General features: G+C 41.9%; 1 protein-coding gene across 1 annotated transcript in view; it reads right to left on the reverse strand.

Annotated features, from left to right (window-relative positions):
* Positions 1-15946, reverse strand: part of UST (uronyl 2-sulfotransferase) — a 257124-nt gene that overhangs the window by 36198 nt on the left and 204980 nt on the right. The window contains exon 5 of the mRNA XM_066605452.1: positions 10836-10989. Coding sequence (XP_066461549.1) covers positions 10836-10989 — 154 coding nt within the window. The remainder of the gene's footprint in view (positions 1-10835; positions 10990-15946) is intronic.

Raw genomic sequence — 15946 nt, forward strand, 5'->3', positions numbered from 1 at the left:
GATCAATTATCGTTTAGTATAAATACATGCCTCGACTGAATGACAAATGAGAATTTGTTCTCTTCTTCTCAGTCATTCAGTTTCTGCAAGCATAAAAAAGCCCATGTAAGCAAGCAGTTAATCATTTATGAATGACTGCCTATTTACTGTAAATGGAGGCGGTGGCCGTAACGATCCCTGGCCCGCTCCACCTCCACTCATTAGCCATGATTATTCTGTGTAAAAGCACAGGTGCCTGGCAGGTGCTCCCGTGTAAAAGGGCCCTTTCTCCAAATACTGTGCTGGTAACACTTTTATACTGCAAAACAGCAGTGGAGTTAGTGAGAAGCAGAGCCTCACACAGGGTCAAGTTGTGCCTGCCAGTAATGACAGCAGGAGATGGAATGAAGTAATTGTACAGTATATGAATGCTGGTACAAGTCCTCACTAGATTAATGTGCTGTGCACAATGCTCTGGTTCCTTACACAGAACCCCATACAAACTTTCTTTATTTGTAATAGTTAAAGCTAGCAGTACAACCCTCAAAGTGTGCCAAATTAATATGCACTTCACTTATTCCAGAAAGTGTAAAACAAAATATCATTATATGCTACCTGGTGATGGAATAGGACACTACATATGTCAAAAACCCAGAATGCGGTAAGCAGAGTTTCTCCAATGTGCCACTGTTGGGCTAATGCATTAAAGGGAACCTGTCAGGCGGAACATGCTATACAAACTGCGCACATCAGGTTATAGAGCAGGAGGAGCTGAGCAGACTGATATATAGTTTTATGGGGAAAGATTTAGTAGAACTTGTATTTTATTCATTTACATCTCTGCACATTCTGAGATGAACAGTCCAATGGGCGGAGCTACCAGTGATTGTCAAATATCTGTGAATGACTGTACATACAGGGGTAGTTGTCATTTACTGATATGACCGCCCAATGGACTGTTCAGCTCAGAATGATCAGAGCTATAAATAAAGAAAATTTAAGTTATACTAAAACTATATATCAGTCTGCTCGGCACCTCCTGCTCTATAGCATAATGTCTGTGGTTTGGACACCATGTTCCAGCTGACAAACTCTCTTTAAGCCACTCTTTTAAATATACTGCCTCCAGTGCCATTTTAACGCATGGGCCTGAGGACCACAAGCATTGGGGCCCCATACTAATCTATGTATGTTAACATTTCAATGTAACTTGTATCATATATGATAATGTTGTGTGGCGGGATATGAACTTGGCTCCAATCTGTCTATGCCATGAGTGAAGACATTAATTTTGTCACATTCTATTGCACTTTCAAAAAGTACCCATAATTCCTTTTGTAAATGACCCATAATTCCTATTTTATTTTATCCATAATTTCTATAATAAAAAGAGAGATTTCCCGCCAAATGGATGTGTGGATCATCTTGTGAAGCGCAATACATTGTCTTGTTACTTTGTAGTGTAAAGTAGTCAGGCACTATGAACAAACTCTTTTATAGAATTCCCCATCACCACATCCTCAGGCAGAGAGTTCTACAGTCTCACTGCTCTTACAGGAAAGAACCCCCTTCTGTGTTGGCAGGAGTGGAAGCACTGCGTTGTATTGCTCATGAGCAGTTCAGAGTGTTGGAAGGTCTTGTATGCTTCAGCAGGATTTCTCTGAGTGAGAGGGAGGTGCTAGTAAGTTGTAGGACCTGTGAGTTGTGGGCGGAGCTGCAATGCTGGCTGGGAGACAGGCTCTATGCATGCTGGAAGTTGCATGTCACAGTCTGCTGTTGTGTTTACGTCTACAGTGCAAAAGGAAAATGCACTCTAGTTACTAACTCGCTCGTCCTCCCGAGGTTTCTCGACATCAACCCGTGCCTGCCGCATTCCCATATAATATATATTTCCAAGTGAATAACCCTTTCAGCAGAAACGAAACATGACGTTTTGAGCGGAGCACAGAACATTACATTTTTCTTCCTGTGAATAGTTGTCGTTAGGGTCCTAGTACACTGCTTTGCCCCAGGGGCCCATAATGCTGTTGAGACGAAACTGACTGCCTCTGTACTTGTGTCGTGAGGTTACTTCCTGCTAAAGCCAGAAGTGAAGAGCATTGGGGTACAAGGCACCGGCGGGTGAAAGGGTTTGTAGTCTTATGTTTGTGCAGCACTGTGACCTGTTTTCAATTTTCTTTTTTGTCAAGAGAACCCTTTTAAACTCTAAGCAAGAATTATAGTGGACAAATGATATTAGTCCTTTAGGGCCCCTCAGAATAAGCTAGCAGATTACTTTCAGCTCCAATGTAGTCAAAAACTAAATAAAGATCGGACTAGCACTCTAAGATGCAATAAAGGAAATGTCATTTTATTAGAGAAACTCACACAGTTAATAAGGTACAGAAAATGAGTAACGATCCAACCACAACTGTTCTCAATCCACATACCATAGTGACTCACAAGATTATTACAGGTGCGTACCTCAGAGTGCAATATGGGAAGAACATTACCATGGAATAACTGTGTCTTCCACTGCGGTACACTTTCATCTTTCATGTAATGTTTGTTTTATTCTGTTTTAGCACTATGGTTTTACAGTGAGGGCTGACAAATGTAGCTGTCAGAGATACATTGAGCCATAATATCCAAACTCAGTGCATAATATGTAGGCTTTTCCCACCTCTAGTCGCTGATTGACAAGTCTTTTCTTACTACTGTGGATATGGACAGACCTATGAATCAGTGGTTTGAGTGTGGGGTGGGGGAGCTGCATATCATTCATGCTGGCCATGCACTGCACAAAACTGCTTTACGGATCCACATAAGTGACAAGCCACTGAAATCAGCAGGTCTGTCACTGCATTATGCTGACATCAGAGGGACCTGATAAATTTGTTCCATTTAATCCTGTTTTCTAAACTTCTGCTGTCTATGCGTAAAAAATAATAAGCAGTCAAATTCTCACCTCCCCCAGCTTCCTAGAGCTCCAGTGCCACAACTCCATTCTCTACGCCAGGTCTGTGTTGATAGGCTGCAGTCAGCATGTTTATGGGACGTCATAGGCTGTTGCACCCTTGAATACTGTGCCTGGTGCTTGGCTGCAGCAGTCTCTGACCTCCTGTACACTGGCTGCTGCTGCATATAAACATAGCGGTAGAGGGGGAGACTAGAGGCGCAAAGCTAGACACAGCGAGGGAGCCAGGAAAAGTGAGTATGATTGTTTAATTTTTTTACACATAGGGAGCAAGAATTTAGAAAAAAATTAACCCAGACAACCTCTAAGTAGAAACATCTGCCTTTATTCCTCTTTAGGTAGAATAATCTGCCTGACTCTCCTTTCTCTTTCAACCTACCATAAAGATTTCTTCCAACCATGACTTGTCTGTGTAAAGTTTGTAACACACACATCTTTGGTTCTTCACTTTTTCAGCAGCCCCCTAATCCTTTCCATACTGGATCTCTGTTGTTACCCCAATTATGTGCCTGTTGCTGCCAGTCATCTGCTGCAAGAGCAAATAAAGTCTTGGGGTGTATTAAAAGAGGTATAGGGGCGAGGGACGAGAACATTATTCTTCCACTATACAAGGCACTTGTCAGGCCTCACATGGAATACTGTGTACAGTTCTGGACACCGGTGCTCAGGAAAGATGTTGCAGTGCTTGAGGGGGTTCAAAGAAGGGCAACTAAATTAATAGAAAGAGGAGTGGAATACCCAGAGAGGCTATCAAAATTAGGATTGTTCACCCTGAAAAAAAAGACGGTTAACCCCTTGAGTGGCGGGTTTCCTACCACCCTGTTGTGCCCACCAGGGCAGGTTTTTTAAAATGGTCTAATCATTGAATTTCAACTAATTTTGCAGTTGCGTCTCAAGAGCCATAACTTTTTCATTTTTCCATTGACATGGCCATGTGAGGGCTTGTTTTTTGTGGGACAAGTTGTGATTTTTTAAACAGGGGGGAGGAAAAAAAGAAATGGGGGAAAAAAGAAAAAAAGGGGCCATGTCATTAAGGGGTTAAATAATGCATTAACTTCCTTCTCTGGGTCATTACGACGCATGGATACCACATGTGTGATTGTATTTTTGATTTTTTTACAAAGTAAAGGGAGACAAGTGTTTTTATAATTTTTTTTTAGAATTTTTTTACTTTTTATTTTTTTATTTATTTTTTGTCCCTTTAGGGGACTTCCACAGGGACCCATCAGGACCCCTGATCACATTCCAGGGGTCCGATGGTGACAGCCCTTTACATGCTGCAGTGACAGCCCTTTACATGCTGCAGTCACATAGACTGCAGCATGTAAGGGGTTAACACAGCAGAGATCGGAGGTTTTCTCTGATCTCTGCTGTAAGAGCTAGTACCTAGCTGTCCTCTGACAGCTAACAACTAGCTCTCCCTGCCACAGAGACCATCGGCTTGCTTCTGACAAGCCGATGGTCTCTATGGCAACCTGTAAACAAAGCAGGAGGTTGCCGACATATCGGCAATATCTTCTGCTGGTTTTTCAAAGCCCTTGCTTTGTTCTCTGTGGGTCTGTGCAGGCAGAGCACACTGTCACAGCTTGTGGCATTGTGCTCTGCAGCTCCCATAGTGATACATAGCCCGGAAATCTTCCGGGCTATGTTGCTATGAGCAGTGGAGCTCGTCCCGGAAAATTTCCGGCGTGCCACTCAAGGGGTTAAGGGGCAATCAAATAACTATGTATAAATACATTAGAGGCCAATACAAGGATCTCTCCCATGATCTGTTTATACCTAGGACTGCGACAGTAACAAGAGGGCATCTGCTACATCTAGAAGAAAGCAGGTTTAATCCACAACACAGAAGGCGGTTCTTTACTGTAAGAGCAGTAAGACTGTGGAACTCTCTGCCTGAGGACGTGGTGATGGCAAAATCCATTGAGGAGTTAAAGAGGGACTAGACGTCTTTCTAGAGCACTATGATATTACAGGATATAGACATTAGGTGACCAGCGGGGTTGTTGTTCCGGGTCTTACATTTAGGTAGGAACTATTAAAGGTTGATACAGGGATTATTCTGACTGCGATTATGGAGTCGGAAAGGAATTTTTCCCCCAAATGGGCTAATTGGCTTCTGCCCTTTGGTTTTTTTTGCCTTCCTCTGGATCAGCAAGGGGGTTGTAACAGGCTGAACGAGATGGACATTGTCTTCATTCAGCCTAACCTAGTATGTTACTATGTTATGTTATCTACCTCTATTAGTGTACCTGCTGTGTGGTAAATAAAAGGAAGTATAAGTTTAAACCTGCCTTTTCATATATTTATAATTAAAAAAATCAAAACAAAAAATATATTTGTTTTTGCTTCGTCTGTAAAAGTCTGATCTATTGAAGTAACATCTTCTTTATCCTGCATGGTGAATGTCGTTCGAAAAAAGAATTGCACAACGCCAGAATTGTGCTTTTTTGGTCTTTATCTCCAAGAAAAATGTAATAAAAGGCAAACTAAAAGTTGTTATGAACTCCAAAATGGTACCAATAGAAACTACAGGACGTCCTCACACAACTGTCAATGGAAAAATAAAAATTATGGTGGTCAGAGGATATCATGTCATATCATGTCATTTTTGCCACAGTATGTACACCGTAAAAACAACACCCATCCAAAGATGGTGGAATTAAGTTTTTTTCCATTTCACACCACTTAGAAATTTTAGTACAGTGTATGGTAGCTTCAATCATACCATTTAGAAATACAACTCATCCCACAAAATACAAACTGGCTGCTTAGACTGCCCTTCAGTGTTTCACATTCCTACGAACGATCAGTGTTTAAGTTGCATGAGGAGTGCATGAGCCGGCGATAATTTTCATGCTGGCTGAAACTGAACGCCAAATGAGAACTGCATGATTCTCATTCGTCATTCGGTTGTTGACTTGCTTATAAACTGAACAAATATAATAAACTTTCATTTTGTGAAGCATATTGTTCAGTGTATCAGTGTTTGCTGATAATGCGAAACTATGTATTCAATCTACCTAAATCTCAGTTTGACTGTAAAATATTACACAGAGTTGGCTAAATTGGCAGTTTGGAAACATACAAAGCAGATTAATTTTAAAGTTAATAAATGGAAAGTAATGCACCTAGGCTGCAGGAATCGTTATCCTGCGAATACACTGAAGGAAAAAGAACTAGAGACAACAGAACAAGAGGACTTGTGGTTATAAGTAACATTTCTTTCACTTTTTTTCTCTATGATGTGGCTTTCCATGTGAAAGTTCCATTTGAATCACTGAAACCGATATTTAGACAGAACCATGGATGGAGCCATAGATTTTAATGACTCAAACAGGCTCCACTTTGGTCTCCAGTTAATATGGTTTCCATTTATTTCTGTCATTTTAGGCGGACAAAAAAGTACAGTTGGCCTTTAGGATGTGCAAGCTGAGCAACTCTAGAGGGTGCATAACTCCACCAAGATAAAGTGGGCGCCTCCCACCCCAGTCTTACAACTCCAGGTGGTGGAAGGGGTTAAATTAATGCACACCTTCTCCTGCCCGACTTCAGAACTTAAGAGTTCAGAATTCACCTAACTGCCTTTAATGGGTCCATGTGAATGGGCCCTAAGCATGTGTTCACATTACAGCAGGAAAATCTATAGCAAATCTGCACTAAAAATCTGCAAAATATTGCTGTGGATTTTGAGACAGATTTTAGTGTGGATCTGTAGCTGATTTCACCGCTTGAATTGCAGATCAACACCAAAATACCCGTTAAAGTACACACAAAATAGTGCAGATTTTGATAGGGATTTGCTGTGGCTTTTTTCCCCTGCAGAAAATCCATGGCAAATCTATCACGTGTAAACATACCTTAAGGTTGGGTCACTACTTGTGGGGCATTATTTTGGACATGCCCTCCAGGCTAAAATTTGCCAGCCAGCTCCTGTGCTATATTGGATTTAGCTGATAGAGCTGCAACTCACATCTGTTGCCTGATGTGAAATACCAACTCTCTTTTACCAAGTGTTTCTCACTATGATGGGGGAGGAGTGCGCCAGAAAAAAATGTGTACAGGGCACAATCTAACCTAAGACTGTGTAGCACTAGACACCATCAAAGTGAGTGTTCGCCCCTCTAGACCCAGTGAAGGTAGGGTGCAGGCAATCACTGCCAGAGACAGAAGAATGCAGACCTCAGATCAGAAGCACTGAAGCATGGCAGACCCACAGATTTCAAGCTTCTCAACCTACAGCATGCATTCACACTGTAGAATGTGATGTCTGACATAACTTCCACTGTCACTGCCGAGGCGGAAAAGGCCCACGCCACATTCTAATGGGCACCTTAGAGATGGAACGCGTGATAGTGTAGTTGTCTTCATCCCCACTCAGCAGTAGCGTCAAGGGGCTGCAGGAGATCAGGGCTATGGCCCTCAGGGACCTCAGAAGAGGCATCGAACAGGATTTTAGTATGCTAGAAAGAGGAGCGACACCATGACCTAGATAATCCTAGTCTGCAACTTAAAAATAAAGCTTTTTAATTTTGTCCCTCCAGCAAACCACCAGGGATACCTTTTGTCTTTCTCTGTTCCTCTCAGGACAGAGGACAAGAGTTTAAGTGATGCAATCTTCGGGGCCAAAATGAGAAAAACAAACTACTGCTCTAATTTCTAATTTACTAATATACCAGGATGTAAATGTATGTCATGGAAAATCTGTTATTAGGCTTCCATGATAGACATATACACCATGGTGATTGTACAAGTACAGGAGCTGTGTCTGCGCAATTACTGCACGAACCCGAGATTGATTGACAGCCAGGATCGGAGATAACTCTGATCCGAGCCATGTGAGCCCCTAGAAGCTATGGTCAATACTAAATGCGGTATTCAGGCGATTTGACCCTATCTTCCTTCACGATCACAATCTTGCAGGGCTAACGCATTGCCCTTGTAACTGGGACCCAAAAAAGGCCTCCAAAGCTGCTAAGACTAAGGGTTTATTAGTCTGTGTATTCAGCACAACCTACAGTTTTTAAATTAAGTGTAAAATTAAAATACTTTGCTATATTGAGGATACCAAAGCAATATAACAGCCTTCAAGTGATTGCATTGTTACATTTCCTAGTGGGACTAAAAAAATTGTTACTAAATTATAATGAAGTTTATTTTTAAAAAAAGCTGTAAAACTAAACAAAAGCATTGTTTCCGTAAAGAGTAATGTTTTATTGTGTAGAAGTATAAAATAAAACACTTATACACATACAGTATGGTATGGCTGCAATCATCAGAGTCCAAATAATAAAGTTAATGCATATTGTGTTAACTGCACAGTGAAGCCCCCAAAAACAGCAGAATCGACTCTTTAACCCATTCCTCACATTATTGCTAATCAATAAGTCTCATGCACCTAAAAATGGCACCAATGAAAAAAGGCACCTCATCCTGTGAAAAAAAAACCTAATGTAGATATGTCGAGAGAAAAATTAAATGCATTGCATGAGATGTGCTATCATTGTACAAAAGTAGTAAAATGAAAAAATAAAACTACACATACCAGGTATTGCCATAATTGCTCTCACTCATAAAATAAAGATGATTTTATACTGCACAGTGAACTGTGTAAATTTATAATGCAAACAATGTTTGAATTGTTGTTTGAGCTTTTGAGATTGAAGTCGGTTAACAGAAGAATAAAAAAAATCATGTGTATGAATGCAGCAACATAAAACCTTTTTTCCACGAGAAGTGCTATTATTGTGCAAAAATAGGAAAACCTAAGAAAAAATACAATATAGATACACTCATTGTCAATAAAAAATGAAGCACCTAGAAGGGGTTAAATGAAACTTTCTCTGTGTGATTGTAACATTGATATACGTGATTACAGTATCAGAGCAAAACGATAATTTATTGCAGAAACCTGAACACTTGACGAAGGCTCTAGCACTCTGTCGTACCGCCTCTAGCTTGGATGCAAGATGTGATACGGGGGCATGGAGGCTCTAGTACCCTGTTGTACCGCCTCTAGCTTGGATGTAAGATGTGATACAGGCGGTCATGGAGGCTCTAGTACCCTGTTGTATCGTCTCTAGCTTGGATGTAAGATATGATACAGGCGGTCATGGAGGCTCTAGTACCCTGTTGTACCGCCTCTAGCTTGGATGTAAGATGTGATACAGGCGGTCATGGAGGCTCTAGTACCCTGTTGTATCGTCTCTAGCTTGGATGTAAGATATGATACAGGCGGTCATGGAGGCTCTAGTACCCTGTTGTACCACCTCTAGCTTGGATGTAAGATGTGGTCGCCGCGGGATACCTCAACGCCTGTGGACAGGCAGCCTAAATCAATAAGGGCTGTTTATGTGTGTACACAGGCCGTGCATCTATTTGAACCCTGCGTTTTCCTATGATGTGTTCACATGTCCGTGTTTTACAGGCGTGCAAAAGATAGGACATGTTTGCACCGGGAATGTCCGTGCTGCACGTAAATATTCCCCGCTGGTAGTCCCCTCATCACTAAACATTGTGACAGCACTGTCATGGTGTTCAGTGACAAGAGGACTCCCTGTGGGGAGTAAAGAATCCCTTTACAGCTATGGCAGAGGATTGCGAAGCTCTCCCATTGATTTCAATGGGGCCGCCGCTGCCGGGACAGATGAATTCAATGAATAGCATAGCGCTGCCTGTGATTGGTTGAGTGCTGTGACCAATCACAGGCAGCGCTCTGCTGTCATTTAATGAATGGATAAGTGCTGCCTGTGATTGGCTGAGCGCTCAGCCAATCAGACGCAGCCCTTTCAGGAGGTGGGGAATACCAGCCTGCTGAAAGAGCTTCAGAGCAGTGGCAGGGACCAAGCAGGGAAGATGGACCTGAGCCCCGAGAGTGGCTGACAGGTGAGTATATATATATTTTTTATTTTTTCCACAAGCTAGGGTTGATTTTCAGGGAAGGGCTTATAGTTAAAGCCTTTCCCGGAAAATCTTTGTAGGGGTTGCTGGCATCCCAATGCTTTCAATGCAGTCGCAGCCCCCTTGAAAACAATGGGTACAGAGCCTTGTTCATGCGTTTTTTTGACACATGCGTGGACGCACTGTTTTGCACGCGCGTATGTACGTGCAAATCTCCGCTCACATGAATGAGGCCTAAGTTATATGTACCCTGAAATAGTGCTACTGAAATGCACAACTCATCTAGCAAAAAACAAGCGCTCAGATAGCTCTCTCAATGGAAAACCTAAAAGAAAATGGTGGCAATGCAAAAACAAAAATATTCCTGTGGGAATTTCCAGGACTTTACTATTGATGATTTATCAATAAGTTGATTGATGGCGCCTATTGCGTGCAGCCAATGGCAATCGGCTGATATCGGGTCAGCTGTTAGTAGGGATGGAGCCGAAAACTTACAGCCCATGTTGGTAATTGCAGGCACAGCTCCCATTGAACTCAATGCCAAATTAGGGTTTATGTCATGTCCTAAAGAAACATACATTATGCAAATAAAAAACATGGTCCTAAAAATACAAATTTACTACAAATGCAGTATGCTTAAATTTACTAGCAATATATACTCATTATCTTTCTGGGTAATGCACAGAGGAACTGGGTCTTTCAGAACGTTTAGCTGCTCTCTCCCTTGGCTAATAGAAAATAGTCCTGAACAGAATCCTCACATATTGCATTTTAATGGGGTTTTCAGAGAAGAAACTTATGGAAACACAAATGACTTATGTTGGCCATAGATATTAAAATTCTATAAGCAAATTTGTGGTCCAAGGTGAGCAAGCATGTTAATGGGGTGTCATGAATGCTAGCTGTTTGCTGATAGATCATTGTGCTTCAACCTCTGATGGTAATGTCTGCCGGTCATCGGAAATATAGGTTTTGTATGTAAAGCTTATTCAAGACTTACCAAGTACCTTTCCTCTTCTTTCATACCGGGTGTACGGATCATGTGATTCTGCTCTCCTCTCCAGTCTCCAAACCGGCGAAAAAAGTAATTGGAGAGAAATCTATTGACTGGATCTCTAATTATGTTGATATACACTGGCTGCTCGGCACCAAATCTGTAAAACATACTATATAAATTGAGTTTGAGGGCTTTTCACTTCATTTTATAAAACCATATATATATATACACAGTACTGTGCAAATGTCAGCGACCACTTGTCATTTACTTTTAGTTAAAATGGCCATTAGGTACAATTATTCATTCTTAAGAAAAATAATTGATAAATACAAGAAACAGATTTAGCAGAAAATTACACCTACGCTTAAACAATTGCGGACGAGCCGCGGATTCCGCGGGAAGAGCAGGAGGTTAACAAAAAACAAAACTGTACTGCACATCTGCAATGGCACAACGGCTGGCACGTCTGCACACAACCACAGTACAGAAAAAAGAGGACAGGGACAGGTACGCAGGGTTGCCGGCTGTAGGCACTGGTGGATTCTGTGCGGAAAAAAACACTTGCTTTAGCTTTTTTTTTTTTAATCTTGAGGGCTACACTTTAGTATGAGTTCACATATCACCGATTTGCTGCGGGATTTAGCTGAAGATTTGACAGTTGAATTTCACAACAATTTGTAAACATACATTTATGGCCAAAATACATACATGTATTTCACTTTGTTTTGGATGTGTGTCTAAGCGCTCGTTCACACTGGCGTTAGCATTTGTGGAGCAGAGAAATGGAAATAGAAACGGAATTAAACCATTCCGTTTCCCATCAATTTACATTGCGCCATGTATAGAGTTCATAGAGGGAGCATGCCCCCTCTGTGACATTATCAGATCTTCATGATGTAACTGGACAACAGACACTGGTGTCCTGGCCTACCATGGCCTCTTCTGGTTCAAGTTACCTACAGGGACTAAAAAAATGTAAAAAAAAAAAAAGGAATAGGGTAAGAAAAAAAAAGTAAACAAAAAACTCCCCTGTTCTGTGCAAAATCCCACATATTTGGTATCATCATATCTGTAGAGACCTGTACAAATAATTTGAACACACGTTTATCCTGCACAGCAAATTCCGTAAAAAAAAAAAATTAAAAAGGCTTATTTTGTTAATTTTGCCTCCCAAAAAACACAACAAAAGTGATCAAAAAAGCTGTATGCACCACAAAGTAATACCAATAAAAACTACAACTTGTCAACGCAAAAACACATGCTCACAGAGCTCCGTCAATGGAAGAATAAAACAGTTTTGAGACTTTGAATGCACCGATGTAAAAAAAAAAAAAATTGGAAAGAGGGTTTTTATTGTGCAAAAGACGAAATACCTAAAATAATAATTTTCGAATTGACATAATTGCACTAACCCGTACAAAAAATGTATTGCGTCATTTATGCTACATGATTAACGCTGTCAAAAAAAAGGCACAATTGATGTGTTTTCTCTCCCTGTCCTAAGAAAATTACTAAAAGTTTTACAATACATTATATATACACAAAAATGGTACCACTAAAAAATACAGTTCGCTACACAAAAAAGAAGCTCTCCTATGGCCATGCCAATGGAAAAATGAAATACAAATCACCAGTTTGCACTTATGCTCCATCAGGGCTCAGACAGATGGGTGAATTTTTCCAACATGTATAGGTGCAAGAAATAATTCGCAAAATGCATGCATAAAAACGGCATCACCGAAGCGGCAGATGCGTTTTTAAATTCGCACATAAAGTGCTGCCACATCCAGGGGTTTCACCATGTTATTAATGGAGTCGGTGGCTGCAGTGGGGACCGTAGGGATGAAGGAATGCCCTGTCCACAGGTGTGGCAGAGGACCACGATGCTATCCTATCGCTTTAAATGGTTCTGGCGCTGCTGCTGCCCCATTAAAGGCAATGGGATGAAGGCAACCCCTGCAGTGATGATTTTAGGGAGGGAGGGGGGGGCTTGAAATATAAGCCCTACTCCGAAAATCATCCCTAGCTGAGCGCTACCTCTGACTGGTCACAGCACTCAGCCAATCAGAGGCAGCGCTTTCTGGAGGCTCTGACAGCTGCAGCAGGGGATTCCTTGGATGTGAATCCCCTGAATGTGACCTTGTTCTCAATGGACTGGCAGCAGCTGCGCCGGCCTCGTTGAAAACATAGGGAATACATCGCACTGCTCTGTCACAGCTGTGACAGCTATGACAGGGGACCGTGATGCTATCCCATTGCTTTTAATGGGGTCGGTGGTGAAATATGAGCCCTACCCCAAAAATGATCCCTAGCTGTTAAAAATAAATAAATAAATTTAACTCACCTAGAAGCACTGTCCGGCTCTTCTCCCTGTCCCGGGCAGCCTTCTCTGTATTTTAGTGTCTGAGGACTGAAAAATCCCCACCTCCTGAAAGCGCTGTCTCTGATTGGCTGAGCGCTGTGCCCTATAAGTTGTGACTACAGTACAAACAGTTCCTTCCTTCAGAAATTGTCTGTACTGTAGTGACAACTTATAGGTTCCCTTTCTTTAACCACTTGAGGACCGCTCAACAACTTATACGTCAGAGCAGTTCTCCCTTAATCTTCCAGCACCATTTATAAATGGCAGCTGAAATTTTACTGTACTACCGCCAAATAGAACTGCTGAGCCCTGTGAGTGACTGCACAGCGAAAGTGCTGTTTTTTCCCATTCCCTCTCCAAATCAAGTTAATTAAATTAATCAATAATCTATACGTAAACCAAAATAGTGCATTTGATAAAATAATACAACTCATCCTGCACTAGAGGCCTTATGAAGCTAAGTTTATGGAGAAATTTAAAAAGTTATGATTCTCTGAATGTGATGTCACAAAAATGTTACAATTGAGCCAAAATAGGCTTAGTAATGAAGAGGGACAAGCCCTCTGGTACTGAAGTGATTAAAAGTCTCTCTGCGAAAACAAGCAAAGCATAATAAAACCCTACGGCATTGAATGACTGGGGGGGGGGGGGGGGTGTATTTGGGCCATAGGGCTAATGCCCACGGCCGGATTTCTGCCACGTGAAACGCTCGGCGTTTAAATGCAGCTATTAGGTTCTATTGCACCTAATAGTTTAATGTTCACACTGCGGAATTCCATTGCGGAATTCCACAGCCTGAAATAACCAGCGACATGTTCTATTTGCCATTGTAGTCAATGGAAGCCGGCCATCACGCTATACTTACGCTGTAGCACAGCAGGAGTATAGTGTGAATACGCACCCCACCCACTGCCGGCCGCGTCATATGACATTGTCGGCGCGTCATGCGCTGTACTGTGCATGCGCATCGTCGCATCATGCGGGAGCTGCACAGCAGATCCAGATGGAGTATGGGGTCTTTGGGGGGGCGCCGTGACGGACTCTGCTGCGGTATTCTGCTTGTGGAGCCCATCACTGCTGTGGGCATGAGCCCATAGAGTAGAGGTATACTGCAAAAAAGGTATGTAAAAGTAAGGCATAGCTCGCTTTTAAGGTGTCTTTTTAAGAAAACTGCATGATACGTATGCATTTTATATACTGATAGGCAAATTATTTTCAGATTTTTTGATGCAGTTTTGGAAGCCAAAACCAGGAGTGGAGTCAAAAAATAAAAGTAGTATCTGTCGTTTATATTTTATCAACTTCTATCATCCACATGAGATTTTGGTTTCAAAAGCTGTATAAAAAACCCTGAATAAACCTGTACAGTGCATGTAACAGCAAAGACCAGAGCAAATCAATGAATCATAAGACAAGGTACCACAACAAAGATATAAGACATGCTCATTTATTAGGTTTATACATGCTAACTTTCCCACGCTCTTAGCAGCAAGCACAGGAACCGATTATCTAAGCCAAGGCTTTTTGAGCATTACATTCTGTAATTACTAAGGTTTCTTAGATCAGCATTTTAAGAGCTAATTTCTAAATTAAGTGTAAAAAGGGAATATAAAATACTTAATCCAGAAGTATTATGATAATGCAACAGCAATTTAACACAACTGAAAAAAATGTGTTCAGGATATTTGTGGGGATTAAGAGAAAAGGAAAATGGAGAAAAAGAAGAAATTGCAGATATATAATAACCCTGATATTCTATGTTATACATTGGAGTGTATCTCAAGGCAGTTGGGGTAAAGTGTGGTGTGCACATATTTTCCTGTCCCCTAACCACACTCACTGGACACTTCTATAAAAAGCTCAGGACACCCATGAGAAGGGGAAAAAAACAGACATGTCTACTTTAGGGCAGGCTCACATGGGCGGATTCTGATTGCGGAATCTGCGGCAAAATGCGTGCATTGAAAAGCATGTGCTTTTGCTTTTTCGATTAAACTCGTGGATATGAACTGCGTATTCCACAAGTGTAACAAAAATCGCAACATTCTCTATTTTGCTACAGATGGCCTCCATTGTAAGCAATGGAGGCCGTCTGATCCGCAGCCCATGCGCAATTAATATTGTGACAGCGCGGGAAATACAAACATTGGGGAAAAAAAACAACTGCACTCTGCATGACCGACGGCAAGCTGTTGCGATCATCCACTTTACAGAAATAGGAGGTACGCAGGATCGTCGGCCGAGCTCACAGATGGAATCTGCTGTGGGCCTCCCACATGCGGGATCCGGTCTGCCCCTGTGAATGTTTGCGTAATGATATGGCAATCCAAGAATTAGGGCAGTCAGCAGACAGATATAGCATGGTCCAGAAACAAGCCAAGGTCAAAAATGAAGAAGTTGGGAAGGCTGAGAAAAACAGGCATGGGTCAAACCAGGAATCAGTCAGAAAGCACATTTGCACACCCGGCAGAACTATTGCTTAGGCACTCACCCTATGGGGGAGGGTGCTTTAAATAGCCAGAAGCTTTTCCGGATTAGCCAGGGATGAAAAAGCTGGGTGTACACAATGGAGCTTTAGAGAGGCCACATGTGCACACCCTTTGGGTAACAGAAAAGAGACAACTGGTGCGCTGCCTGCTGCGGGGCACACAGAGCTGGCCATGACCGATGCAGAAGCAGGTAACAGATGCCATCAGCTGGGACCAGCCATCACAATGCATGGCTTTTTGTTGCTACAGTCTGACACTCATAC

The sequence above is a fragment of the Eleutherodactylus coqui genome, chromosome 1 (assembly GCF_035609145.1).
Source record: "Eleutherodactylus coqui strain aEleCoq1 chromosome 1, aEleCoq1.hap1, whole genome shotgun sequence".
NCBI lineage: Eukaryota > Metazoa > Chordata > Amphibia > Anura > Eleutherodactylidae > Eleutherodactylus > Eleutherodactylus coqui.